General features: G+C 34.9%; 1 protein-coding gene across 6 annotated transcripts in view; it reads left to right on the plus strand.

Annotated features, from left to right (window-relative positions):
• TAF2 (TATA-box binding protein associated factor 2) overlaps nt 1–25909 on the plus strand; it is an 82061-nt gene extending 56152 nt beyond the window's left edge. For 5 of the 6 annotated variants that reach the window (XM_082600881.1, XM_082600883.1, XM_082600885.1 and 2 more), the window contains 5 exons: nt 8639–8868; nt 10194–10349; nt 10838–10943; nt 13593–13715; nt 24496–25909. In XM_082600881.1, coding sequence (XP_082457007.1) covers nt 8639–8868; nt 10194–10349; nt 10838–10943; nt 13593–13715; nt 24496–24758 — 878 coding nt within the window. In that variant the 3' untranslated portion in view covers nt 24759–25909. The remainder of the gene's footprint in view (nt 1–8638; nt 8869–10193; nt 10350–10837; nt 10944–13592; nt 13716–24495) is intronic. The other variant, XM_082600884.1, reaches the window with a different exon arrangement.
• The last annotated feature ends 734 nt before the right edge of the window (nt 25910–26643 follow it).

Below are 26643 nucleotides of genomic sequence, written 5' to 3' on the forward strand. Positions count from 1 at the left end.
GAGCTCTAGAACTAGTTTGCTGAGGGTTAAGTCTCAGCTGGATGACTTACTCTCAATGTGACTTGTCTAAGCCTATCGTTTTTCATTTTTAAAATGCAGGTGATGGTGATACCTACTTCTGCAAACTGAAAATTAAATGAGTTCATATTTGTAAAGCACAGTAACTAGTTTATATTATGTGCTCAAAAATGTTGTTATACTAATATAGTAATGATATCATTATACTTCTCATATATGTCAGCTATTTGTAGTTCCTTTCATGTAAGTCATTCATATTCTTTGCCATTTTTATTTAATTGAATTATTGGTCTTTTCCTATTGACTTCTAACTGTAGTATACATGTAAAGAAAATTTGCCTTATGTCTCTGATATGTTGAAATTGTAATACTGGTTTTGATTTAAAATTCACTGGTTTTGATTTAAAATTCAATCATAAGCTAGGCTGAAAAGTGTTTTGCTTAAAGACAAGTTGTTACAGATAGATGGTGAGGGAGCAGTGGGTATTCATTCTAAGAAATATGTCACTTTACCTTCTTTCTAGAATACTGGAAAATAACTTGCCCTGCCTATCTTATTAGTGACTGCTTCACTGAATCACAACTAAATACCAAGTTCTGATTCTTTTTCAAAAATTATTTAATTTACTGTCACTGAGATGTCGTGGTTGTATAACTTCTGTCCCTCAGTTTCATAATCATAGTCCAATAGCCCCAAGTAAAGGCACCATAGTAGATATTTCATTGAAATTTAATAAAATTGAAAATAGAATGGCCCTTGTCCTCAAAATATTCAGAAAACAACACATAATCCAGTTTATGTTGATATTACCAAATTATTACTCTCATATTTTCCCTGATACCTAGAAGAATAAGTGCTACTGTTTACATAATGTTTTATATTTTGCTACTTGTGGTTACCGTAAAGAATGTTGTGATTACTGTCATTTAGATCCAGGGGATGAGCACACAAGTTCACAAACTTGTAAAGGATCATTCAGCAGTTAATATGTGGCACAAACTGTACTGTGTTGAATATATTCTTAATAAGAATGCATGATTCCATGGTTGTGATGGATTACAACTTTGAGGAAAGCATAATGAAGTACAAAGAATTCTCATATCACCTTCTAGGGAAGATTTCATGGACAAAATAAATATGTGTTTAAGATTAATGAGACAATCTCTGTAAAACATTTGAAGCCCATTGGAAGATTGTGGTTATACAAACTCAAGGTCTGATTGATGTTTAGTATTTATTTTTGATGGTGTTCAGCATAAAGTACAGTTACTGCTTCAGTTTGGAATTCTCTGTGCCAGTAATCTAAACAGAACAGATGAGTGAGGCCATAGTCATAAACTTTTTTGCTTGGTTCTTCAGATAAATAACTGGGAGCAATATGAACAGTGGGAGTGGCACAAATAATTGGGAGGGTTTTTTGGTTTTGTTTTTCTTTTTAATGTTTTTGGAGAACATTGGGCATTAGGGAAGATTGATTAGAAGGTTGCCCATTTCCCTTCCAAGCCTGGGCCTCTGGGATACATAAATGAATCTGATCTAAGAAATTCCTTTAAAGTTTTTTTTTCCAATAATAAGTAATATCATGTTGCAGAGTTTGCACAAAATAACAAAAAAGGAAAATACTATATAATTTCATTATATCTCCACTGTTAAGATTTGAGTGTATTTGGCCTTTAGGGAAAAAAATTGCTTTTTGTGTATATGTGTATGGACATAGTTGTAGTTGTAGTGAAGTTTTTAAATTTCATTTTATCATGAGAATTTTTCACATTGCTATATTCTTAACAGTTACTGTTTTAAGAAATGTTAATGAGAACTCACTTGTAACAAAAGGAGCTAGAGCATCATCTAAGTCCCTAAATCCTGCTGAACTCTGCCTGCCCCTTACTCCTTATTGGGGTTCCTGGGTTATCACGTCACTTGAGATAAGCATTATCTTGATTTACATATGGAGAACGAATAAACTGTGGGCGATAGGGATTTAATTATATTCATTCATTTATTTTTGTCCTGTTCCAAGGTGGATTTGACAAGTGTTGACTTTGCTTAGTTATAAAATTTTTGAACTCATTTAAAATATATGGAGACGTATCATGGCAGTTAAGGAAGGATCATCTTATGAGATGGTCATCAGGTACTCTTGAGGAATCAAAGTTTCTTTGCTTAGCTGGTTTCAGAAACTTTTCAATAAGAGATTAATTGCAGTAGGATACAGAGAAACAGGATTTAGAAAATTGAAATTAATTTGAAAGTAAGATGAACTAAGAAATCATATTTGTGCTTTTTAAAAAATTGATATATCATTCAATGACTATTAGTAATACTCTTTTTAGAAATGTACTGGGGGGATTTTAATGGCTCTGTGCCAGAAGGAGGGTTCTCAGACTTCTACTCTCAGGATGCCAGGACTGCCTGGTCTCTGCACTCTGCCTGCTGTGTGGTAGCTCCACTTATCCTTGAGTTTTGGGTGCTACTCAGGTATCTTCCTAACAGTTTTTGTTGTGAAAATACACACACACACACTCACACACACACAACTATAGATGTATGTAACATGCATACTCATATTAAATATCTTAACTCATTCACTGGTTTAATTTTCCCATATAACATTTTCTCCCCACCATTTTGTTTCTAAAAGTTTCAAAGCTTAGAAAAATTTAAAAAATGGTATAAAGAATAACCATATATTGAATATTTTCAGCTCTGTTAACTAGTTGTTAACATTTTACCATATTTACTTTCTCTCTTTTCACTCTCTGTGTGTATGTTACAAACCCTCTTTTTCTGAATCATTTGAAAATAAGTTGCCTCGTGATACTTTTTCCAAAATACTAAGCGTATATTCCTAAGAATAAGGACATTCTCCTACATATACACAATACCATTATCACACTTCACCCCAATATATATCCCATATTCAGGTTTCCTCAGTTGTCCCCAAAAATGTCCTTATAGTTCCCATACAGCTTTTAAAGTAATAATCCTCCACAGAAAGTAAAACATTTTTAAAGAGAAACATCTTTCACATTATATAGTCTTCATCCCTCGTTGCTTAAGAATCTTAAATAGTTTTATTTTTAGTTAAAAATATTACATTGTCCAGGGGCAGTTCTTTTTAAGGGTTTCAAGCATTAATTTATTCATCAGTTATTTCTTGAGCACCTCCTGTTTGCCACTGTGCTGTGTTTTTGCATACAAAGATGCCTTTTCCATTAACTTAGTATAATGGAAAGAGAGACATAGGAACAGATAAACTATAATACAAACAGGTAGTTGCTAAAATAAAGAGAAGAGCAAAATACCCTGGTAACCTGAAGAACAGAACCGTGAGCCCTGCCTGGAATGCTGGACTATTCATGGAGTGGTGATATTTGAGCCAGCTCTTGAGGAATGGAAAAGAGTTTGTCATAGGAGAAAGACATTTTAGGTAAGAGAATTAAGTATATATAAAACCTTTGAGTTCTGAAAGGGTATTTGGAAAATAGTGAGTGTTATCTGGAAAGATAGATTAGGATGCAAAAGCAAAGGGCCTCAGGAATTTGTGTTTTATCCTGTAGGCAGTGAGGAGCAGGTGGAATTATGACCTGTCTGACGTCTGTTAGCTGTGTGTATTTTTTTGCACACTGAAAGAAATCATTTTCCTTTCCCAAAGAAAAATGTTTCAAAATTCAAAATATATGAGATCCTACCTTTTGTAGCTTTTAGGTAAAATACTGGATTATAGCTCAACATGACAGTAATTTTAAAAATTCATTTAAAAAATAAAAACCTAAGAATCAGAAATTTTTATTGGTGCTTTTTTTTAAGTCAGTATAGTGTTTATTTCCCTGTTAAAACAACTGCAACAGGTGTAAAGTCATTCTTTATAAAATTCACAAATCAAACTACTGAACATTAAGTACAAAATTCAAAATTGGAATCACAGCAATGAAAATGTTAACTAATTATAATATAGTAATTTATTTAAAATAATTACACATCATTCTTCCATGGCAAATAAATTTATTACAGCGATTCCAGTATTTATTTGTAACTGTGTCTCATTCTATAGGAATGGCCGCTGGACTAGACTACATTTTTTGTAATAATGTAGACCTTAAATTATGTTTAACAAATTCAGTTTGAGAATAAATTCTCCACTGGCACTGATATTGACAGTTACATGTAAACTGACAGCCAGATAAGTGTTTGGAACTGTGTGCAGTAAATTAATGCTGCATGATGATGTCCCATCAATATGTTATTCATTAGCATGTTCATCAGTAAATTTCAGTTGTAAATTTTTATGTACTTGTACTAATTCATTTCTACAGATTTCAAAGTATATATGTCATCTAGAACAGAGGTCAGCTAACAGTGGCTCTAGGGCCAGATCTGACCCACCATCTGTTTTTATACGGCCCATAAGTTAAGAATGGCTTTTGCATTTTTAAATGATTGGAAAAACTGTTAATAGTATCTCATGACACCTGAACGATTTATGAAATTAATATGTCAGCATCCACCAATAAAATTTTATTGGAACACAGTCCTGCTCATTTGCTTACGTATTGTCTATGGCAACTTTTACACTACAGCATCTGAGTTGAGTAATTGAACAGAGACCAAAAGGCCCACAATGTCTAAAATATTATATTTTAAAATGTAACTACTTTCTCTGGCCTTGCCTGCTTAACAATGCTTTTTTTTCCCCTTAAGATAATAAGCATTCATTGAAGAGATACTATATCATCATGAAGGAAATTTTAGCTATTACTCCCAAGCTGCTCTTCATTGTTTGGCACTTCACTGTAAGAATGACATAAAAACACTTATGTAATTATTCAGAACATTGAAGGCTATTTATTTACATCATAACTTTTAATGTTTGAAAGTTTACAGCTGCACTCTAGGGGGTAGAATGAAGGACTACTTAAAATTCAGTTCGGTAGTACTTGCCAGGTTTCTGAATAAGAAAATAAACAATTTTGATATTAACATCAGATTTCAAAGTTCCGCCCCTCTGTTTCTCTCTCCCCCAAACCCTTCCTCTTAGAAATAGGAATGGTGGAAGAAAATGAAAACATTTTTATTAGACATAATTCTTTTTTTTTTTTTTTTCTTTTGCGGTACCCGGGCCTCTCAGTGCTGTGGCCTCTCCCGTTGCGGAGCACAGGCTCCGGACGTGCAGGCTCAGCGGCCATGGCTCACGGGCCCAGCCGCTCTGCGGCATGTGGGATCCTCCCGGACCAGGGCACGAACCCGTGTCCCCTGCATCAGCAGGCGGACCCTCAACCACTGCACCACCAGGGAAGCCCCATTTTTTTGGTCAGAAATTATATATGTAAATGCACACATGAATATATATGAAATTTGCTGTGTTTTTTTTACTTCGGTGTAAGATAGAAATGTCAGGACAGAACTACCATATGGCAGTCATACTTGTTTGGCCTACAAATTTTTAAGCTTCTGTCATCAATAAGGAGTGCTGGGTTTATTGAAAAATGTCCTGGGGAATTCCCTGGCAGTCCAGTGCTTAGGACTCTGCACTTCCACTGCAGGGGGCACGGGCTTGATCCCTGGTTGGGGAACTAAGATCCCACAAGCCACAGGGCACAGCCAAAAAAAGAAAAATGTCCTGAAAATGGTGGCTTTTAAAGTGAGCTTTCTTCTTAGCAGCTTTTTGGTTTGATCAGCTTTAATGTCAATTACTTCAGAAAATGAAGTGATGATTTTTTTTAAGATCAGATTTGTTATTTGGAGGATTTGTCTTTAGATACTTTCTGATTTGAATGGAGAACATCAACACTGAGCATTGTTCTGATTCGGGTAAGCAGGGCTTGTCCCAAAGTATAACTGCTAATGAGACCAGAATGGACAGCAGTTTTACCTGAGAGGAAAGAATAATGACTTGTTTTTTCATATATATGGGCGTTCCTTGCCATATAAGTGATTGTGTTGGGTGGGGTAGCAGCTAGAAGATTAAAGAAGGGTCTTCAGAATGCTATCACTGAGGGTAGAAATCAGGAGCTCTTTCAGGGCTTATTTCTCATAGAATTGGTTGATTTGGAATCATGGAATTTTAGACCTGAGAGGACCTTAAAGATTAAGTTAATTGCTCTCATTTTATGGCCTGGGCAGCTGAATTGCCCAAAATCACAGAGCTAACTAGTAAGTAAGCAGAAGTGTTTTTTCCAACTATATTCCACTATAAAGTGACAACCATTTTAAAATTTTATTCCATGATTTTGAAACATGATGTTCTCATTTTTTTTCTGTCTTATAATTTTAACAGAAGTGCTGCTTATTTTTTTAGCTCCCTCTTATCAGCCTTGAATTGTAATATTTAAAAGTCAGTTTTTTTGTGGGAAAAATACATTTAATCAAGGACTTCCCCCAGGAACAGAAGAATAATGCTCATTCCTTCATACAAATTGAAGGTCTACCAAAACCTTTACAAATCCAAAACCAAAAAGCCCACATAGAAATAAAAAGTAACAAAAACCATATTCTAGAGGTTCAGTGCTTTTAGCAGCCTTCATTCACTGTGCTGCTTAACCATCCTTAGCTGACTTTCAAAAAACAAAACAACACCCTAGCTCATCAAAATATACATTATCTACTTGCTTTTTAAAATTAATTTTTTAAGAAACTTTTAGGAATTCATACTCAGTTGCCTGACTTGTTTCAGTGTCATCTACAAGATTCCAGGATCATTATTTGCAGTGGACATAAGTGGGCAATACTGCTCTTCAAGGTTAAGTTTTATTCCAGTGTAAATGCACCCTAAGCCATTCTAGCTTCTTTACTGATAAAGTGCCTGAGATTCACTTCTTTTCTTGCTATACCTATGAATAGATAGATACAGGGCTAGCTGCTCTGGCCGGATTCCCTCCCTTTCCTGAGAGGGTTGAGCCCCTCCAGCCTTTGTAATAAAAGGCCCAGGAATCTGATACCTATCCTTTGTGGAACATTTACATAGGTAAAATTCTTTGAGGAGAAGAATAATGAGTGCCTACAAAAAACTAGGCGATGTCAGTCGATTAAAGTGTCCAAATATGGATATTCCAGAGAAGGAAATGGATTTCCAGTATAAAATCCTTACTTTCACTCTGTACCGTTCTTCTGATTTCTGGTTTCTCTGTAGTTTTTATGATATAAAAACTCATACTTCTCAAGCTCCTGCCTCTTTCTCTTGCTTCCAACAGTGTTACGTATCTGTTACCTTATCACAAAGTAGCAAAACTGAAGATGTCTCAAATAGGATTGATAGCTGTTTAATGGCATGTGTATTGCCTAGCAAGTGTGTAGTATATAGTAAGAACTCTGTAAATTAAGATTATAAATCCATGTGGATGTTCTTTGCACATAGTTAATATAATAGTTAACTGTCAAAGTAAATCTTATCAAAATCGTACTTGATTACAATGTATTTACTTATTTTAATATTTGTTGTTGAAAACCACAAAGCTTAATATTTATGCTGTCTAAAGTTTGCTGTAGCAACTTCTTTCTTTTTGTTTCTCCTTTTTAAAACATTATGGTACCCGTTTGAAACCACATTTCTTGGCCAAAATTAAGTATTTATATGGTTTATTTTTCTTATCCAGAAGAATATTTCTTATTCTCACATGTTTTAAATTCTCTAGGTCATTTTAGATTCTGCCTAGAAACCATAGAAATTATCTAAACCTAGATGATAATTTCACCTTGACAGTTCTATTTGGTGGCAGTATCTACCTGGAGTGTTCCACTGGGGAAAAGAAGGCAAGTGAGGAAGAGTTCTGATGTCACTGTGCTCTGGTCTTTTATTGCTATAGGGTAAGGTATAATCTGAGACCAAAACCCTTATTTTGGAGATGAAGACACTGAGACTCATCAGAGAAATTGGAAAGTGTCTCTACTTTAAACTGAATTTCTACAGATGCAGTTTTCTTCTGGTCAATACATGTTTTATAACCTGTTGCCATCTCTGGGGTTTGCTTATTTTTGTTTTTTTTAAATAAATACCTACTAGAACAACACAAATATGAAGGTGTTTAGCAAAATAGTTTCCTTCTCTAAAATAAGTCAAAGTTTAGAATTGTGTTATTTCAAATAGTTGTAGAGTTTCTTACTGTATTTAAAACCTGAAAGTAATAAATTTGAGGGTTAGGAGAATTTGTTTCCAGTGGTAGGGTTCATGAAGGCTCTTGGTGTGCCGTCTTCCTAACAAGCTATGAAAGAAGAAAATCAGATAAGATAAACAGAGAATGAATGAATGTGGAGCAGTTACCAAGGAGGAGGAACTAAAAGGAGGATTTAGAGCCAGAAAAAACACTGTTTTGGGAATATTGGATTTATACTAGGTGTCTAATTTTTATTTTGCAGGAAGAATGAAAGAATAAAATTTTTCCAGTTGTAACATTCATGATTTCATTTGAACATTTACTGTTTCTGTAACAGTTGTAGGTTCCCGTGTTATAAGAAGCGTCTTTAGAGTGGAGGGTTTGCCATCAGGGCCTAGGTCAATAGGTGGCTCCTTTAGGTATCATAACCCTCTCATCCCTTCCCTCTGTACAGGTTCTGGAGCATTTGAAAAATGTATGGATAAACGTGTATGTTGACTTTTTATTATTACTGTTATTTACTTCCTAGGTACTTCACATGACTGGCGGTTACGGTGTGGTGCTGTGGACTTGTACTTCACACTTTTTGGCCTCAGTAGACCTTCCTGCTTACCCTTGCCAGAACTTGGCTTGGTCCTTAATCTGAAAGAGAAAAAAGCTGTCTTGAATCCAACCATAATTCCAGAGGCCATAGCAGGCAACCAAGAAGCTGCGGTTAATCCAAGTAGTCACACACAGCTAGTTGGATTTCAGAACCCTGTAAGAATTATATGTGTTATAGAAGGTGTAGTTTTATTATGTAGAGCTCTGAAGAAGAGAATTGTTTCTTTTGAACTGGTGAATTTTAAAGCCACTAACAGCTTCTTGTGCCATTTAGAAAACTGCTAGCTGACATTAGTTTAGCACTTTACAATTTATAAAGTGCTACGGACAACTATTGATACAGAGCTGCACATAACAAATGATGTGCTGCTAGTCCATTTACTCCTTTGTTTGTGATGACAATGATTTTTTTGTACCTGAGCATAGAATTTCCACTTTGAGTAGTAGAATACTGAAATGAATATTTAGCCTATTACATGTTAACCTATCTTGTCCATATATTGTAATGGCAAGCTGTTTGAACACAGGGCCTTGACTTTTTTTTTTTTTTTTTTGCTACTTTGCATAATAGCACAATTCTAAACATATGAAGGGTGCCTGGAAAATGCTTATTGAATCAAATAAATAACAATGAATGGTCAGCTAAAAGCATCATCTGCTGATTTTTGGAGGAGAGTATGCATTATATTTTTAAATTTACATATATGTGTATGTGTGCTTTTAGAAAAGCTTTTATTTCCAACTATGCATTATGAAATTACCAAACTTTTTGTAGAAAGACCTTTAGGGTCATATCAATTATTTTACTGTAATTTAAAGAAAGTTTTCCAGAAATGATTTTCTTATTGATGACAAAATGTCCCCAGTACTTGAAGCTTCATTTTTCACCAATATTTAGACCAGATTACTTGCCTGGCAATTCCCTACTGGTGTTTTGACACTTTAAAACTCAAATTTCTCTTTATGCTAGTTAGTAATAGTCATTTAAAAGTACTTATCCACCTAGATTTTCTGAAATATAACCATACTTATTTGTTATAAATTTAAAATGTATCCTAGAGTTTGGGTTATGAAGAACTAAGACACATCTTTTAATAGGAAAAAAAAAAAGAGTCTCATTAAAGAGCTCTTTTATATCTGAATATTTAGAAACTAGTGGAAATGAATATGTTTATAATTCTTGCCCATGTATATTAAATTATCCACTTTCATACTTGGAGTCTTCAGGATAAGAGAAGAAAATGACACCAAAAGATATATGCTTTGGGGAAAGCTTTAAAAGTTCACTTTACTATCTCCCTTCTCCCCCCCAAAAAGACCAGCAGATAGGAAAAGGTGAGATTTATTTTAAGCCCATTGCTGATAACTTTTAGGCACTGGGCATGCTCTAATCTGCATGGTTGCTATAGGTATTAGTTTTCAGCTATAACATGAGCTACTTGTCTTCAGAAATCTAATTTTGATCTTGAATATTGCCACAGGAAGATGATCACCTTGCCAAGGAAGCATCATGTAATATATCAGCTCATCAGCAGGGAGTGAAGAGGAAGGCTGATACACCACTGGGGTCCCCACTAGAACCTGGTCAAATACTGGAGAAGAATGAGGATAGCAGTAAAGTCAAACTCAAAATCAGAGTAAGAAATACAGGTTAAACCTGTATTAACAGTGTAGGATATTCACCTTCTTGTAAATCTTTTTGAATACTTGCAATGGTTTTTCCTTAGCAGGAACAGTTGGGACAGACTGAACCATAAAAGAACCCAAATGTCCATCTAAGACATTCCAACCGATTGTTAAACTTCTATTATCACATACTTCTCTGTTTGGAGGAGGAACTGTGTGTGCACAATCTACCACAGCTCACTATTTCTTCCCACAACATAGGAACAGATTTTAGTTGCTATTATATTTCCTGTAATTTCCAATCAGCTTCTTTGGGAGGCTGAACCAAATAATCTTTTCTTTCTCTTAATACTTTTTGAGAAAAAGACTACTTTTCCTTTTAAGATTTTTTGGGGGTATATCCTGTGGCCTTTCTGCTACCTTTCTTAAGAGCAAAAATCCAAACATGAAGTGATATAATGGCTCTTTTGCTCCTTTGTTTTGTATGTGTGTGTTTTAGTTTTCAAGCTCTCAAGATGAGGAGGAGATTGATATGGATACTGTTCATGATAGCCAGGCGTTCATTTCCCATCATTTAAACATGCTTGAAAGGCCGTCAACTCCAGGTAAGATATATTGCATTCACTCGGGTTGATGGAGAAAGTTCACACGATATCACTATTTTAAGGTGTGTTGCTTTATTTTGAAGAGAACAACTATAAAGTTTAGAAGTAGCCAGTATAAAATACTAGATTGTATCAGATTATAACACATATCAGCAAAGGAATAAAGTTTTTTAAAGTATTTCATTTGATTTTTACTTTATTATGGTCCTTTTTAAATATTCGGCTTACTTCTAGATTTGTTTTTTCAAAAGTCCATTCATCAGATTCCTTCCAATAGCTTTCATTTCTTTTTATTTTTTTAATCTTTATTGGAGTATAATTGCTTTACAATGGTGTCTTAGTTTCTGCTTTAAAACAAAGTGAATCAGTTGTATATATACATATGTTCCCATATCTCTTCCCTCTTGCGTCTCCCTCCCTCCTACCCTCCCTATCCCACCCCTCTAGGTGGTCACAAAGCACGGAGCTGATCTCCCTGTGCTATGCGGCTGCTTTCCACTAGCTATCTATTTTACATTTGGTAGTGTATATATGTCCATGCTTTCATTTCTTTTTTTGTTTTGTTTTTTGTAGTAGGCTTAACCTCAAAATAAAATACTAGATTTGTTTTTTTATAAATAATGTAACCATAATTATATACAAAACTTCTTGACTACAGTAAATGCAGCCTGTAACACAACTACTTCCTCTTCTTGACTGCCTGTTCCACATAATATTACATCATATCATAGATTTTTGCACGCATCTCTCAAACAACATAATCTTTTCTTTTGAAAATGTTACCTGAGGCAGTATTGAGTTGATACACTTGAATTTACCTTATTATTTCCCTGTGGGCAAGCATTTGTTTCCGATTTTAATTTTTTGCAAATAATTCTCTCTGAATATCTTCATACAAAAGCTTTTGGTTTTGTCAAATTATGCTCTTAGGATAAATTCCCCAAAATATATTTTTGGTGATTTTTTAGCTTTATTGTAAGATACTTATCTTTAGAAGATTTTCATAGCTCTTGATATTATTGCCATAATGCCCTTTGAAGAGATTATACCTAGTTCATGTCATCAGCATTTTTAAATTTTCAGGAATAAAGCTTTGATGTAACTTGCATGTAAGTTGTGAAATACAGTAATAAAACAAATATCAGTGAACCTGCCACCCACCTTAACATGTATATTATACTCCATGCCATGGCCATTTCCTTTATGCTTCTTCCCTGATTCTGTTCACCTGTCTTTGCATTACAAGTAAATACTGTCTTGAGTTTTTTTTTCTTTTTCTTAATCATTCTGTTGCTTTTCTTTACAGTATACTACATATATATATGATCTATATGTTTACTTGCCCTTAGTTTTTGAATTATATGAAAATGGTATGATACTCAGTATGACTTGGTCTTCTTCACTCAACCTTTTGCTGCCAAAATTCATCCATCTTGATCCATAGGTGTAATTCATTAATATTTATCATTTTTGTATCTCATGGTACTATTTTATTGTCAATATAATAACTTAAAAGATATTTATTAACTATAAAATGATCATTAAGTTTATAATGCATTTCTTTTATTATGAATATGACTATTTTTCTTTTTTGTGGAGGAGGTCCTGTTCCTGTTTCTTTTTACTGGAAAATCCTATTTATACTTCATGCAGCTTGTGGTTATCTTTTATGATCTTTATATTTGAATGAAGTGTTTTTTTGTTTTTTTTTTAACATGCTATATTTGTGCAAGTCTCCCTTACCTACCTTGGTCTGCTTTTTGTTTGTTTGGCTTTTTGTTTAATTTTATTTGTGAGACCTAAAGTACTTTTTACTATCTAGTAATCTAGGATGAGCTAGTAGAATTTGAAAACTGGCATCAGGTAGAATATGAACCTAATTATCTTTGAAAACTGACAGGTCGTGAATTCTTTGGCTTTTATAATTGTAAGAGATCTTAACAGTTATTTATCTATTCTGTCAATTTTACAGACAAGGAAGTTTAAGCAGAGAGATATTAAATGACTTACCCTAAATGACACACCCAAGTAATAGCCAACTCAGTGCTAGACCCAAATCCTTGAACTTTTCATGTGACAAATGAAATTGAGGCACAAAAAAATAAATGTCTTACCTGGACTGTAAATCTAATTTGTGGATAGTTTGGAATTAGAACTTGGGTCTCCTGATAACAACAGCGCTGTTCATGTTATACCATTAAAACGTTCCTGTTTTAAATATCTTCTGTAATTCCTAAATTATTTTGATCTATTTGTTGAGTAAATATTATAATACAATTTATTAATAAGTTTTGGGGGGAGCAGGCATGCTTTACTATATGCAAAGTTCCACATAAATAATAAAAAACATGACATGGTTCTGCCCCAGAATGTAGACTTCAATTTATATGTTCAGCAGTCCAGTCAGGTATACTGTCTTTCTTGAATGTGTGTTTTTCTCAGACTTAAGTATATTGGAACCATGACAAAGAAGTAAATCAAATGGGGGATCTTCAGTACTTTTAAAAAGTAGTATTCTTTTTATTATTGGAATTTTACTGTTGAACTGATTCTGACTTTAAGGTTAACTTATAAAAACCTTCAGACTGTTTTCTTCTTTTGGGAAACAAAGAAATAAATCCCTGTTTTCGCTCTTCTTTGGCATTTTAGGGCTCTCTAAATATCGGCCAGCCAGCTCCAGATCTGTTTTAATCCCCCAACACTCATCAGGTTCCGATGGCACACCCACCACAAAACCCCAGTGGAATATGGAACTTGCACGAAAGGGAACAGGTGAAATTATTATTATCATTGCTGTTGTTATTTTGCTCAACAACGAATCTATTAACTTCATAAAGTTTCTTTATCAACTTAAAGAATACATTAAAAACGACAGATCTCAGGACTTGCTTTTCTTGTAACACATTGACTCTATATTATCTGACATAAAGACTTTTTTTCAAATGTAAGCTACATATATTATTATTTTTATGGAAGTATAGTTGATTTACAATGTGTTAGTTTCAGATATACAACACAGTGATTCAGTTATACATATGTATATATATATTCTTTTTCAGATTCTTTTCCCTTATAGGTTATTACAAAATATTGAGTATAGTTCCCTGTGCTATACAGTAGGTCCTTGCCGGTTATCTATTTTATATATAATAGTGTGTATATGTTAATCCCAAACTCCTAATTTATGCCTTCCCCCCTTTTCCCCTTTGGTAACTGTAAGTCTGTTTTCTTTGTGGGCCTATTTCTGTTTTGTAAGTAAGTTAATTTTTTTTTTTTTTTTTTAGATTCCACATTTAAACAAATATCATATGATATTTGTCTTTCTCTTTCTGGCCTACTTCACTTAGTATGATAATCTCTAGGTCCATCCATGTTGCTGCAAATGGCATCATTTCATTCTTTTTCATGGCTGAATATATACAGTATTCCACTGTACAGATACACCACACCTTCTTTATCCATTCGTCTGTCGCTGGTCATTTAGGTTGCTTCCATTTCTTGGCTGTTGTATTTAAATAGTGCCACTATGAACATTGGAGTGCATATATCTTTTCGAATTATGTTTTTCTCCAGATATATGCCCAGGAGTGGGATGGCTGGATCATATGGTAACTCGATATTTTTAGTTTTCTGAGGAACGTTCATACTGTACTCCTTAGTGGCTGCACCAGTTTACATTCTTATCAGCAGTGTAGGAGGGTTCCTTTTTCTCCACACCCTCCAGCATTTATTATTTGTAGACTTTTTGATGATGGCCATTCTGACTGGAGTGAGGTGATACCTCATTGTAGTTTTGATTTATATTTCTCTAATAATTAGTGATGTTGAGCATCTTTTCATGTGCCTGTTGGCCATCTGTATGTTTCTTTGGGGAAGTGTCTATTTAGATCTTCTGCCCATTTTTTGATTGGGTTGTTTACTTTTTTGATATTGAGCTGTATGAGCTGTTTGTGTATTTTGGAAATTAATCCCTTGTCAGTCTCATAGTTTGCAAATATTTTCTCCCATTCTGTAGATTGTCTTTTCATTTTGTTTATGGTTTCCTTTGCTGTGCAAAAGCTTTTAAGTTTCATTAGGTCCCATTTGTTTATTTTTGTTTTTATTTCCATTACTCTAGGAGGTGGATCCAAAAAGATATTGCTACGATTTATGTCAAAGAGTGTTCTGCCTATGTTTTCTTCTAGGAGTTTTATAGTATCCAGTCTTACATTTAGGTCTTTAATCCATTTTGAGTTTATTTTTGTATATGGTGTTAGAGAATGTTCTGGTTTCATTCTTTTACATGTAGCTGTCCAGTTTTTCCAGCACCACTTATTGAAGAGACTGTCTTTTCTCCATTGTGTATTCTTTCCTCCTTTGTCATAGATTAATTGACCATAGGTGCATGAGTTTGTTTCTGGGCTTTCTATCCTGTTCCATTGGTCTGTGTTTCTGTTTTTGTGCCAGTACCATACTGTTTGGATGACTATAGCTTTGAAGTGTGGCCTGAAGTCACGGAGCCCGATTCCTCCAGCTTCGTTTCTCTTTCTTAATATTGCTTTGGCTTAAAGACTTTTAAATTAGGCTTTTTGCTATTTCAAAAGTAATATACTCCTATTGTATAAAACTTTGAAATAACAGAAAAGTAGAAAGGAGGGAAAAAAAGCATCCCCTATTAATGCCATTTAAAGATACCCATTATATTAACATTTTGATCTTTCCTTGCAGTGCTTTTTCTAAGAATACTGTAATATGAAAAATGTCAGCCTCAGTAGCAGGTGTGAAATCTATACCTTCATACTTTTATAAAATATAAAAATCAACTACTTACTTCCCTCTCAGCCTCCCCCTGACAGGTTTACAATTGGTCATTCATGATCAATCATGAAGATTTGATGCTATATATACCTAGAAGACTAACATATTTTGTCTTTTAAATTTACTTCATACTAATTGGGCTTAAGTTTATGAAAGATAATTCAGTTCAGATGTGACTATTACCTATTTTACTTTTTTACATTGTCTTCTACTTACCCTGTTCTTCTTTTGCTTAGAAGATTATAATCAAATAAAGAGTAAACTTGTGATGCTGATGAACAAAGATTCAGTCTTCAAGTTTTGGAGGGACAGGGAGTGAAAAACAAGATACATAAGCAAAATCATTTTTAAAGAATACTTCTTCCAGAAGTCATTAGTCAGGCTTTAAAATTCCAACTGATGGATTTTGTTTATATAAACCATGTTTTTATCATATAAACAAAAGAGTAACTGTTTAATGATTTGAGGAGCTTAGGGATCAGCTGTGATTAGTAGGAAACTTTGAACAAAAGCAACACCTCAAAATATTTTGGTATTGAGACCCCAGACTGTTGGTTGCTTGTATCTCTTTGTGTGCTTTATGCATTTATTATAACAGATTCTCACAAAATATATTTCAGAAAGAAGTCAGCTGGAGACTTTAGCACTTAACTTTACTAAGTGAATTTTGACATTTCTAGGCCCTTGCCGATTTTGTATTCTCTGTTTTTGTTTTGGGATTTGGTGTAAATTTGCTTTATTATCATTATACTTATTAAAACTTTTTCAGACATGAAAAGTTTTCTACATCTTTTAAAATTATAAAGCATAGGGCATTTCAAACCTCTTGATATAGTTTGAGAGTGATGCTTCTGCCTATCTTCCATGCCTTTAAAAAACAGTAAATTCTGTCTAAATTCCAGCAGTCAGATAAATTCTTGTCCCAGTAAAATTCTGAGTATGTTTGTTTAGTTTATCCTAGTGATGTGGCACGCTAACATATGTATAGAAGCAAATCTTAACACCTTTTTTGCCCACCAGTGTGCCTTTGTTTCATATTGCTTTAAAAATTACATTTTTACTTTTTTTGGAATCTCTTTACAATCTTATAGTTCTCATGGCATCATATGGGAAGACTGGAGAGGAGATAAAGGGGTAGTGGTAGGGAATAGGAAAACATTAACATTTTAGCTTTGGTCGCTTCAGTGTAGGGCCCTTTTATGTCACGAAGTAAGTTGTATACCAGTATATTATATAGACTGATCTGTAAAACCTAATTTTGAATATATTCTTTAATGTGCCTTTGTAATTTCCTTTAAATGTAATTATGCTGTCCAGTACCCTATGACCACTGAGCTAGTCTTAAAATTCAACAGTGTCATTATTAGAATTTAGAAAACATTCATTTTACCAATGGTAGTGTTCCAAAAGTTTATTTATACGTGTATTTATTTTGGAATTCTAAAAACAGTTTTCCCATAGACATATTGTTATATTTGATACATAGCTTTCCCAAACTAGCCAACAAAAACCCTTTTTAACTTATACTATACTGAAGAATAGAAGTATCAAACTGAACCACTGTGTGTAACAGTATTTCTAAGAGAAAGGGCACTAAGAGCTCTATATTTTGGCATGTTGGAAGCACAACTTTAACCTAACCCAGGTAAAGTTGGCAGTAAAACAGGAACAGAAGCTGGGATCTCCTACTGTGGTAGCTACCTTGGCCTGGGGTTGAGAGTTGGGGGTTCTGGAGAAGAGGCATAGAATAGTGGTAAGGGAAGCTGTGATCTCTCTTAAATCTCTAGGGATTCTAGATTGACATTAACAGGTGGGTTTGAGGGGCCTTATTGAAGCTTATCCAACTGAGGCATCTTTTATTTGGCTATAGAATTCTTACAAAAATTTTTGAAGTAGTTGACTAAAAATGAAGAGACTGCAAATAAAGATTTGGATTTTCAGCTTCTCTTGAAAAAGAGTTAATGAGAGGCCTTCTTAGGCAGGGATGTGCTTTCCGTTCCATTGATTGCTTCTGTGTGTGCACCCGGTAGTCTGCTTACTCATTTATGCTGTCTCTTTAGGTTCAAGGCTTTTGAGTTTGAGACCCCTGGTGTTTTTTTCATGTGCTGAGATGAAGTCCAAGATGGCTCCCTCAGAGCCAGTGTGCCAGATGGCAGTTGAGAACTGGAATGTGTTGTAGACGTCATCTGGGAGGGGTGGACACTGTTAAGTAGAGGATAGGTCCTGGTTTACTTTCTAACACCCCACCAGTTTTCTCTCTCCTTGCATATGATAGTGAGAGGCATATTTTAGGGTAGGGATGATATGTGTTTGGTAAGTTAAGCCATTTGGGGTAAGAGAGGAGAAGTGGCAGGGATGTTTTCCTTCATTGCTTAACTTTCTCCTTCTCCTGAGTTAAGGAAGGGAATCCGGAGAAAGGGCTGCGTGGGTCGCATGGTGTGATGGGTTGAGCATACCACGTCCTCTCTTCTCCCACCGCTGCAGCGCCTGAGGCCACTGGTCTGTCTCCCAGGTTGCTGCAGGGATTGCGGTGATGAGGGGAGGGGAGGAGTGGCAGGAACAGGAGCGGAGGGAAGTCCCTGGTGGTTTCTGTGGGGAAGAAAAGAAGAGTTGCTGCAGTTGCCTAGCCAGGGCTGCTGTACTATGTGACAAATTCTTGCCTAAGTCAGAAAAGCACTATTCTGGTATAGAAATCCATTAAAAAAAAAAAAAAAGCTAGAGTTCTTTCTTTTGAGTCTAATATGAAAAAGACTTTGATATTTTTCTTTAAATTATGATGATATAATTCTACACTTTATTTTTTTTGATCTAAAGAAACTGAAGAACAGACTTCACACATTTCCTAATAGAAACTGCAGGTTTTGTGTTAAATTTAAACGTATACCTAGTGCGATAAATTTAATAGAATTAGCAGGTTACTCACTGTTATCAGCACTTTTTATCAGATGGGCCCGAAAGCTTCCACATTAGGTGTGTATTAAGTACCCCTTTCTGTTTGTTTTGCATTTGTTAAATTGACTGCAGCTAACCCTTATCCATAGTGAATTCAGTAGGTCTCTAGGAAAGATTCTATGTTAGATAGAACAACAAAACTGAACATCTGTTTTGTTCTTTCCTTATAACATGAAATAGGCAAATCATAATATTGTGAATTATTTTTATCTCCTTTTCTTGATATATCTCCTATCTGCAATAGAGACATATATTTTGGGTCACTAAAAGTGCTTTCGTTAGTTTTATTTTTTATTTTTAAAAAAATTTTTGTTTTATATTGGCGTTTAGTTGATTTACGGTGTTGTGTTAGTTTCAGGTGTACAGCAAAACGATTTAGTTATAAAAGGGCTTTCATTAGCTTTAAAATGAGTGGCACCTAACCTTGGGTGGGCCTCAAGTCCCCAGGCATCTTGTAAACCTCTAAAATGATATGTGGGATTACGCATTGTGTCACGGGGATGGTAATGTATGCATTTTTCTCAGTAGAGATTCTATAGATGACCTCATTATGCTAGTGTGAAAGTAAGCTCGTATGTGTCCCAAATCTTTTTTTTTTTTTTTTTTTGCGGTACGCGGGCCTCTCACTGTTGTGGCCTCTCCCATTGCGGAGCACAGGCTCCAGACGCGCAGGCTCAGCGGCCATGGCTCACGGGCCCAGCCGCTCCGTGGCACGTGGAATCTTGCCGGACCGGGGCACGAACCCGTGTCCCCTGCATCGGCAGGCGGACTCTCAACCACTGCGCCACCAGGGAAGTCCCCAAATCTTATTGTTATACAGGTCCACATGAGAGAGAAATTGTACTTTCTTATCGCCTTGAATTAGACCTGGTAAAAATTATTCAGGAAAGAAATTAAACATATATTGTCTATAATAAATGAAAATTTATGAGCTAAAGGTTAGTGGTGATGCTAGGGTAACATTAGGTTTTATTAGATGTTCTGTTGTTGCAAACACTATTCTAATGAATATTTTTGTATATATTTCTTTGCACTTATGCATGAACACGTTTGTGGGATATGTTTCTAGAAATGAACTTTCTAATTTAAAAAGTATGAGCATTTAACATTTTCACGGATAGTGCCAATTTGCCTTAACTTCTCTTTTTTAAAAAACATTTTTATTATAGAAAACTGTGAAGTAGTCAGACTAGTATAATGAACCCCCATGTATCCATTACTCAGATGCAGAAATGATCAGTCAGCTAGCTCATGGTCAGCCTTGTTTTTTATCTATACCCTTTCCCATTTCCACCTTTCTGAATTATTTTGAAACAAATCCTACATATCATTTTATGCATCGGTAATTTTGTGTGTGTCTCTAAAAGATAAGGACTTTAAAAAGTCATAACCACAATAATATTCTTGTACTTTAAAAAATAAATGGTTTTTTCGTATCATTAAATATACAGTCACTGTTTACATTTCAGTTGAATCATAAATGCCATTATTTTTATTTTAATTTTTAACAATTTATTTGTTTGAATCACTGTCCACATAGGGTTTACACATTGCAGTTGGCTGATATATCCTTTACATCTTTTAAAATTATAAGTTTCCAGTCCATTCTTTTTTCTCCTTTACAATGTTATAAACTCCAGGGTTTTGATCTGTAGTTTTCAAGTCTGTATTTTGTTAATTGTATACCTGTGGTGTAATTAACATGTTAGAGTCCTCTGTATTTTCTTTAAATTTGTAATTATATCTAAAAACTTAATTGGATTCAGGGTTATAGATGGTAGTGTGTTCTTCCATCTGGAAGCATACAGTGTCTGGTTGACTTTTTTATGAGCTTAGCCACTAAGGTGTTCAAGGCCTGGATCCATTAATTCATTAAGGGTTACAAGACGGTGATATTCTAATTCATCTTTCTGTTTTTATTTATAAGCTGATTATTTATATAAAGCTAACTTCCCCCTCACCTGCTGTTAGCCATTGGTATAGGTCATATAGCAAAAGAAAGATAAAGACTTGATTCTCTCTATGTATTTAATAATTTTCAAAATAATAAGTTGGCTAGCATCCTCCAATGGTGATCAATTCGTTCTAGTCCATTACAGTTATTGTCTTTATCAATAGTCAGATTTTCCCAGCTTCGATTGGTGAGAACTCTTGACTCTTGAGTTCTTGAGAAGGCTTTAAACTTCCTTTCTGCTATTATACCAGATGTTTCAGGCTCATCTTGTAAATATTCTAGCCAGACCTGGAATCAGCCATTTGTCCTAGGAGTCCTGGTTTCTAACACCTTTATCCTTGGATCTAGCTAATCCATTGTGTTCTTAATAGACTTCATACAAATCAAGAGAAATGCAAGAATTCTAATCAGTATATCTTGGATGCAAAGTGTAAGACCGCTAGACAAGAGATTGAATTTACTTTTGAAGTGGCTATTAGTATTCCTTGGAAAAGAGTACACTCAATTGTATACTTGGCAGTTGCCTCTACTGGGAAGTACAGTTTCTAGTATAATCGTTGGCTTTTCTGCAATCCAAGTAGAGGTGTTTAGGATTAGATGATGCAACTTCTCTCAGTGCAGAAAAGGACCTCAGACTCCCAATAGTGCAGACAGCCAATTGGAAAGCTGCAAAGTCTGTTGATGTAGACTGACTAAATAATGAGATAGGAGTTAAAGGAATTTGTTTATGAAGCTCTATTACTTCTCCTTGTCACTTGGCTATACTCAGTTAGGGACCTATATTCCCATATTTATAGAATCGAGAATATATTTATATAGTTCATTTAAAATATAAATTAAAATTATATAGTGGCATATTTAACTATAAGTCAGATATCTCTCAAATTTTTTCTTTTTCTGAAGACTATCTGGGCACCAATTGTTGCAAAAGATACAGAGTCCCCAAACTAGCGTATATATATAAAATCTCTCTCTTTTTTTTTTTACGTTACTGTTAGTGTTAGCTTTATCAAAAAATCATGAATATAAAAAATGTAATTTTGCAGTAGTAAAATGTGAATAATTCTTGTGAACAGGAACTTTAACACATTAGCTTGTTCTAAAATATTGGAATAGTGCCTGACACAAAGAAGGTACAGTAGTCCATACCAGTTTAATGAATGGTCTATAATAGTTTCTGTACTTTATTCCTCTCTCTTCAAAATCAGTGACCTTCAAAATGCATTTAGTTTGACTAAGTTCACCTGACATCCTATTTAAAAAGAAACACAACAGTTGCATAATTCTGTTTTATTCATTCATTCATTTAGCAAGTTTGGGGGAGGTGGAGGTATGAGGATGCTAGATGCTGTGCAATACACTGGGATACAAAGATGATGCCCTATCCTTAAGGAGCTATGAGTCTATTGAAAGAGACCCCAAGATAAAAAGATGTGCGACAGTGTGCACTACGCCACGTGCAGATGAGCAGAGTGGCTGCAGGCACAGACTCTGGAGTCCAGGCTCTTTGGTTTCGTAGCTCAGATTTGCCAGTACCACATTGGTCAAGTCACTTAATTTCTCTGTGTCTTAATTTCCTCGTCTGTATTATGTTGTGGGAACTAATTCTTTTTGGGCAGTTTGGGGAAAACTTCCCTCAAAAATGACATTTAAGCTGTTTTAAATTAATAAGAACCTAAAATGTTTTTTTTAATTTTCCTTTCTCCTCCTTTAGGTTACAGTTTAAACATAACTTCCCTGGAGAAGTTTGTCTTTGATTCCCCCTGCCCCACTAATTTAAGTCTCCTGTTGTGCTCCTGTTTCACTCTGTGTTTTGTCTTTTTATTAATCAGGAGTACTTATTCAATTTCCTTCTTCTTTGCTACTTTGTAAGCTCCAGGAGAACTGAGATCTGTTCCGTTTATCCCTGTTTTTCCAGTTCCCATGTAGTTCCTGGTATTAGTAAATGAATGTGCAAGTCAGACAAGAAATAAGGGAAGGACGTTCCAAGCATAGGAATAGCATTTACAAATACACAGAGTTATGAAAGGGCTAGTCTGGAATATATAGAAAGGAATAGTGGAAGATAAGATAAATTCAAGACAGAGTGTAAACTGTCCTTAAAATTAGTGGTGAAAGTGATTTTTAGAAAACTTCTATGGTGATGCTTGTTTTGGTAAAAACATGGCTTGGGGCCGGATTGGATCAAAGTCAGCACTGAGAATTTACGTTTTAAAAAGGAAAAGAAACTACTGCATTAAAGTGCATTTTAGTGAAAAGCTTGGCTTTTTGACTACTCTGAATAAAAAATATATATTTTTTCAGAAGTCGCTGTACTGAAGTCTAAGGATTTTGTTCTGCCAGTAGAACTACCTGAGTTTTTAAACAAGTAATCATGATAGCTTTGTTTTTAGGAAGATAACTACGCAGCAGGGCCTCTGAACTTCAACACTGTTGACATTTTTGGCCATGAGAATTCTTTGCTCTAGGGGGCTGCCCTGTGTGTTGAATGTTTGGCAGCATCCCTAGCCTCTACCACAGTCACGCTAACACTTCCTCCCCCCATCCCACCCTAATCGTGATGACAAAAATGTCTCCAGACATTGTCAAACAACCCCTGGGGAGAAAAGTTGCCCCTGGTTGAGAACCGCTGCTGTGAAGCCATGTAAAGTGTGGATTCAAGTGTAAGACACTTCAGGCAAAGAAACCAGTTAATAGGAGACTAGTACTGTGATCCAAATGAGATGAGGTGGTCTGAATTAGTACAGTTGCAGGCGGGATAGAGAGGCAGATTAAAGAGATTCTTGTAAGTAAAAATAAACAAGATTTGGTAAGCAGCTAGATCTGGAAGAGAGGGCACCTGAGGTGATTCTTAAGTTTTTTTCTTACTTGGCTGCATGTAAAGCAGTGCCATTAACCTAGAGTAATACAGAGAGAGAATTCTCTGGGTATGGCCCAAGAATTGTAGGGCATGGAGGAAGCAAGAAATTCCTGTACACTAGAGTCTGAGAACTACTCACTACTATAGATTCCTAGGCTGATAGAACATTGGAAATGGAAAGAACCTTCAAAGACATTTGATCCATTTTTAGGAGAGATAAAATACATGCTGAAGTTTTTGGTTTGCCATTGCATCTAAGTTATATTTATACTATACTGTAGTCTACTAAGTGTGCAATAGCGTTGTGTCTAAAAAAACGTACATACCTCAGTTAAAAAATGCTAACCATCATCTGAACCTTCAGCAAGTCATAATCTTTTTGCTGCTGGAAGTATTTTGAAATATTGCAAAAATTACCAAAATGTGACAGAGTGACCAGAGGTGAGCAAATGCTGGTGGAAAAATGGTTCCAATAGATTTGGTCGAGGCAGGGTTGCCACAAATCTTCATTTGTAAAAAGCGCAGTATCTGCAAAGTGCAATGAAACAAACTATGCCTGTAGTGCTAATCTCCCCCCCACCCAAATACCACAGAGCAGAACTGTGGTTAAGGAGCTATGTTTTCATTGACCAATGTCAGTCTTAATCTGTAACACACACATCTAGTCGTTGTCACTTCATAGTACTTTAAAATATTGAATATTAATTTTTAGAAGATGGTTGGATAACACACTGGTATATATCATAATCTGTATAGACTACAAGGAATTGAAATACTCACTTCCTGGTCACAATGCTGAAAACTTAACTTTGTGTAACTAATTGGATGTCTTACTTGGATACTTCTCCCATTCCTGATTTTTTTCATGGAAGTGATGTAAACACTTGGGAATCCATTGTCTTCTCTATACTGTCACCAACTCCCTCTTACTTTCATTTCACTTTCCTTGTTATTAACAGGAATTCATTTGGGTGTTTTTAATCTTGAAGGTAAAGAACAATCACCTTTGGAGATGAGTATGCATCCAGTAGCAGCAGCTCCACTCTCAGTATTTACTAAAGAATCTACGTCCTCCAAACACAGCGACCACCATCACCACCATCACCATGAGCACAAGAAAAAGAAGAAGAAGCACAAACATAAGCATAAGCACAAGCATAAGCATGATAGTAAAGAAAAGGACAAGGAGCCTTTCACTTTTTCCAGCCCCGCCAGTGGCAGGTCTATTCGTTCTCCTTCTCTTTCAGACTGAGAAGGGGATAAAGGAGACCTTTTCCTCAGTGTTCAGAAGAATATATGTAACTAAAGCTTTGTCAGCTATAAAGAATGATAAAAGGAAAAAAAAAGTAGTTGCCTCCCATAGAGATTCAAGTTCTAAACATTTGATTTACATTATTTATACAATTGAAATCTAATTAGGAAAATGTGTTTTATAGTTCTGAATAAACCATTTCATCCTGTTTCCTCCTTAAAATACACACACACACACACACAGAGCAAACCCTTTCATAAGGCCCTCATATCCACTGGCAGTCCCCATTCACATCATGATCTCCATGTGTACTGTCAAAGTCAATTATGTTTTAAAGCCTTTGATGGATGTTATGGGGCAAAGTTATGTTTTAAACAGAAGCTACAGCCAAATCTGTGGTAAAACCACTGTTTCCAGTGAAATATTGTATAACACCATTTGGAACTACTGAAAGACAGGGGCTTTTCTATAGGAATCTTCTCTATTGCATATTTTTTTGCATGTTAACCATAGAAACTAAGCATCAGAATTCATAAGCAAGAATACATGATGTTTTCTTTTGCCCTAAAATACTGAAATTTTCAGAAGCAGCTTTAAAAAGAAATTTGAATTATTTTTTGATAGCACATTTGGTGATTATGATGTTGGAATTTAACAACTATCAAATCCACAGTTCTCAAATCAAGATGTTTAAATTTTAAGTTCCTTTTTTCACTAAGTATGAGTGAATACATTCATATGTAGAATATGTTTGCCAAATGTGGACAATTTATATGCCCAATACATATTCTAAAGTTATTTCTCTAAGTATCGTACCTTAAAAAGGTGTTTATATACTGTTTATTAACTTGGACATAGACAGTTTGGCTCTCCTGTGAGTGTACCAGAAGCATTTAAAAACATATGAAATGTTTTGGTTTCATACTTCAATAGTTTGTATGTTTGTGTGTTTTTATTTTTATTTCTAAATTTACCATGTGCTTTATTGTTTGTTTGTTTTAAAATGTTATTCATACCTGTTCTATTTTTATCATTTCCCTTATCATTAGAAAGTTGGACAAAATACTTCTTCCCAGAATAGATGTTTCAAAGGGATCCAGTAAAGTTGGACTTTTGAATATACTTGTTTAATAAATAACTTTTTAAGTTGATCATTCTGCCTTTGTATTTTCTTATATCTTTTGTTGCCTTTCTCTTTGTGTGTGTATGTAATACACCTGTTCACAAAGTTTGAGGAGAGCTTTGTGGATAAGCAGGATTTGAGCTGGCCCTGTTAGGAAGAGTGATTTCAGTAGGCAGATGGGGTAAAGTTCTCTCAGCAGAAGAGACAATATTTTCAAAAGTATGGAGGAAAGCAAGGACATAGTCAGGAACTGTAAAGCAGTGCAGTTGGCCGAGAGTGTAAGTGCAAAGGGTGTGTGATCAGACGTTGAAGAGCCTAAATGGCAGTTATTTAAATATTCCCATTAACTGAGTGTTGGCCAACTGAAATTATTTCTGGAAAAAGGAATATTTCTTATTACAATGTTTAGTGATACCATCTATAGAATTCTCAACTTTGAAAATAGTAAGGATAAATTTCAAAATAATTATGTATTGTCTGAAGACAGTGACGAATAATAGCTACCTACATAATTTAAGCACCTCTTGTGTATCAAGCATTGTACTAGGAACTGTATGTTATACATGGTATTTCTAAATTGGATATTTATATTGGATGTTTCTTACGAGGAACATTTTTTTATGGGGAGCTTTCAGTTATTTAAGTTGATGCATAGAGGTAAACAACGAAAAATATTCATATTTTTGTAGATAACTACACATAAGTAATACAAGCTCTAGTGTTAGTCTTCTCAGTCTCCTCGCCCAGAGGTAGTCACTGTTG

Source organism: Mesoplodon mirus (assembly GCF_964341445.2).
Source record: "Mesoplodon mirus genome assembly, chromosome: 16".
NCBI lineage: Eukaryota > Metazoa > Chordata > Mammalia > Artiodactyla > Ziphiidae > Mesoplodon > Mesoplodon mirus.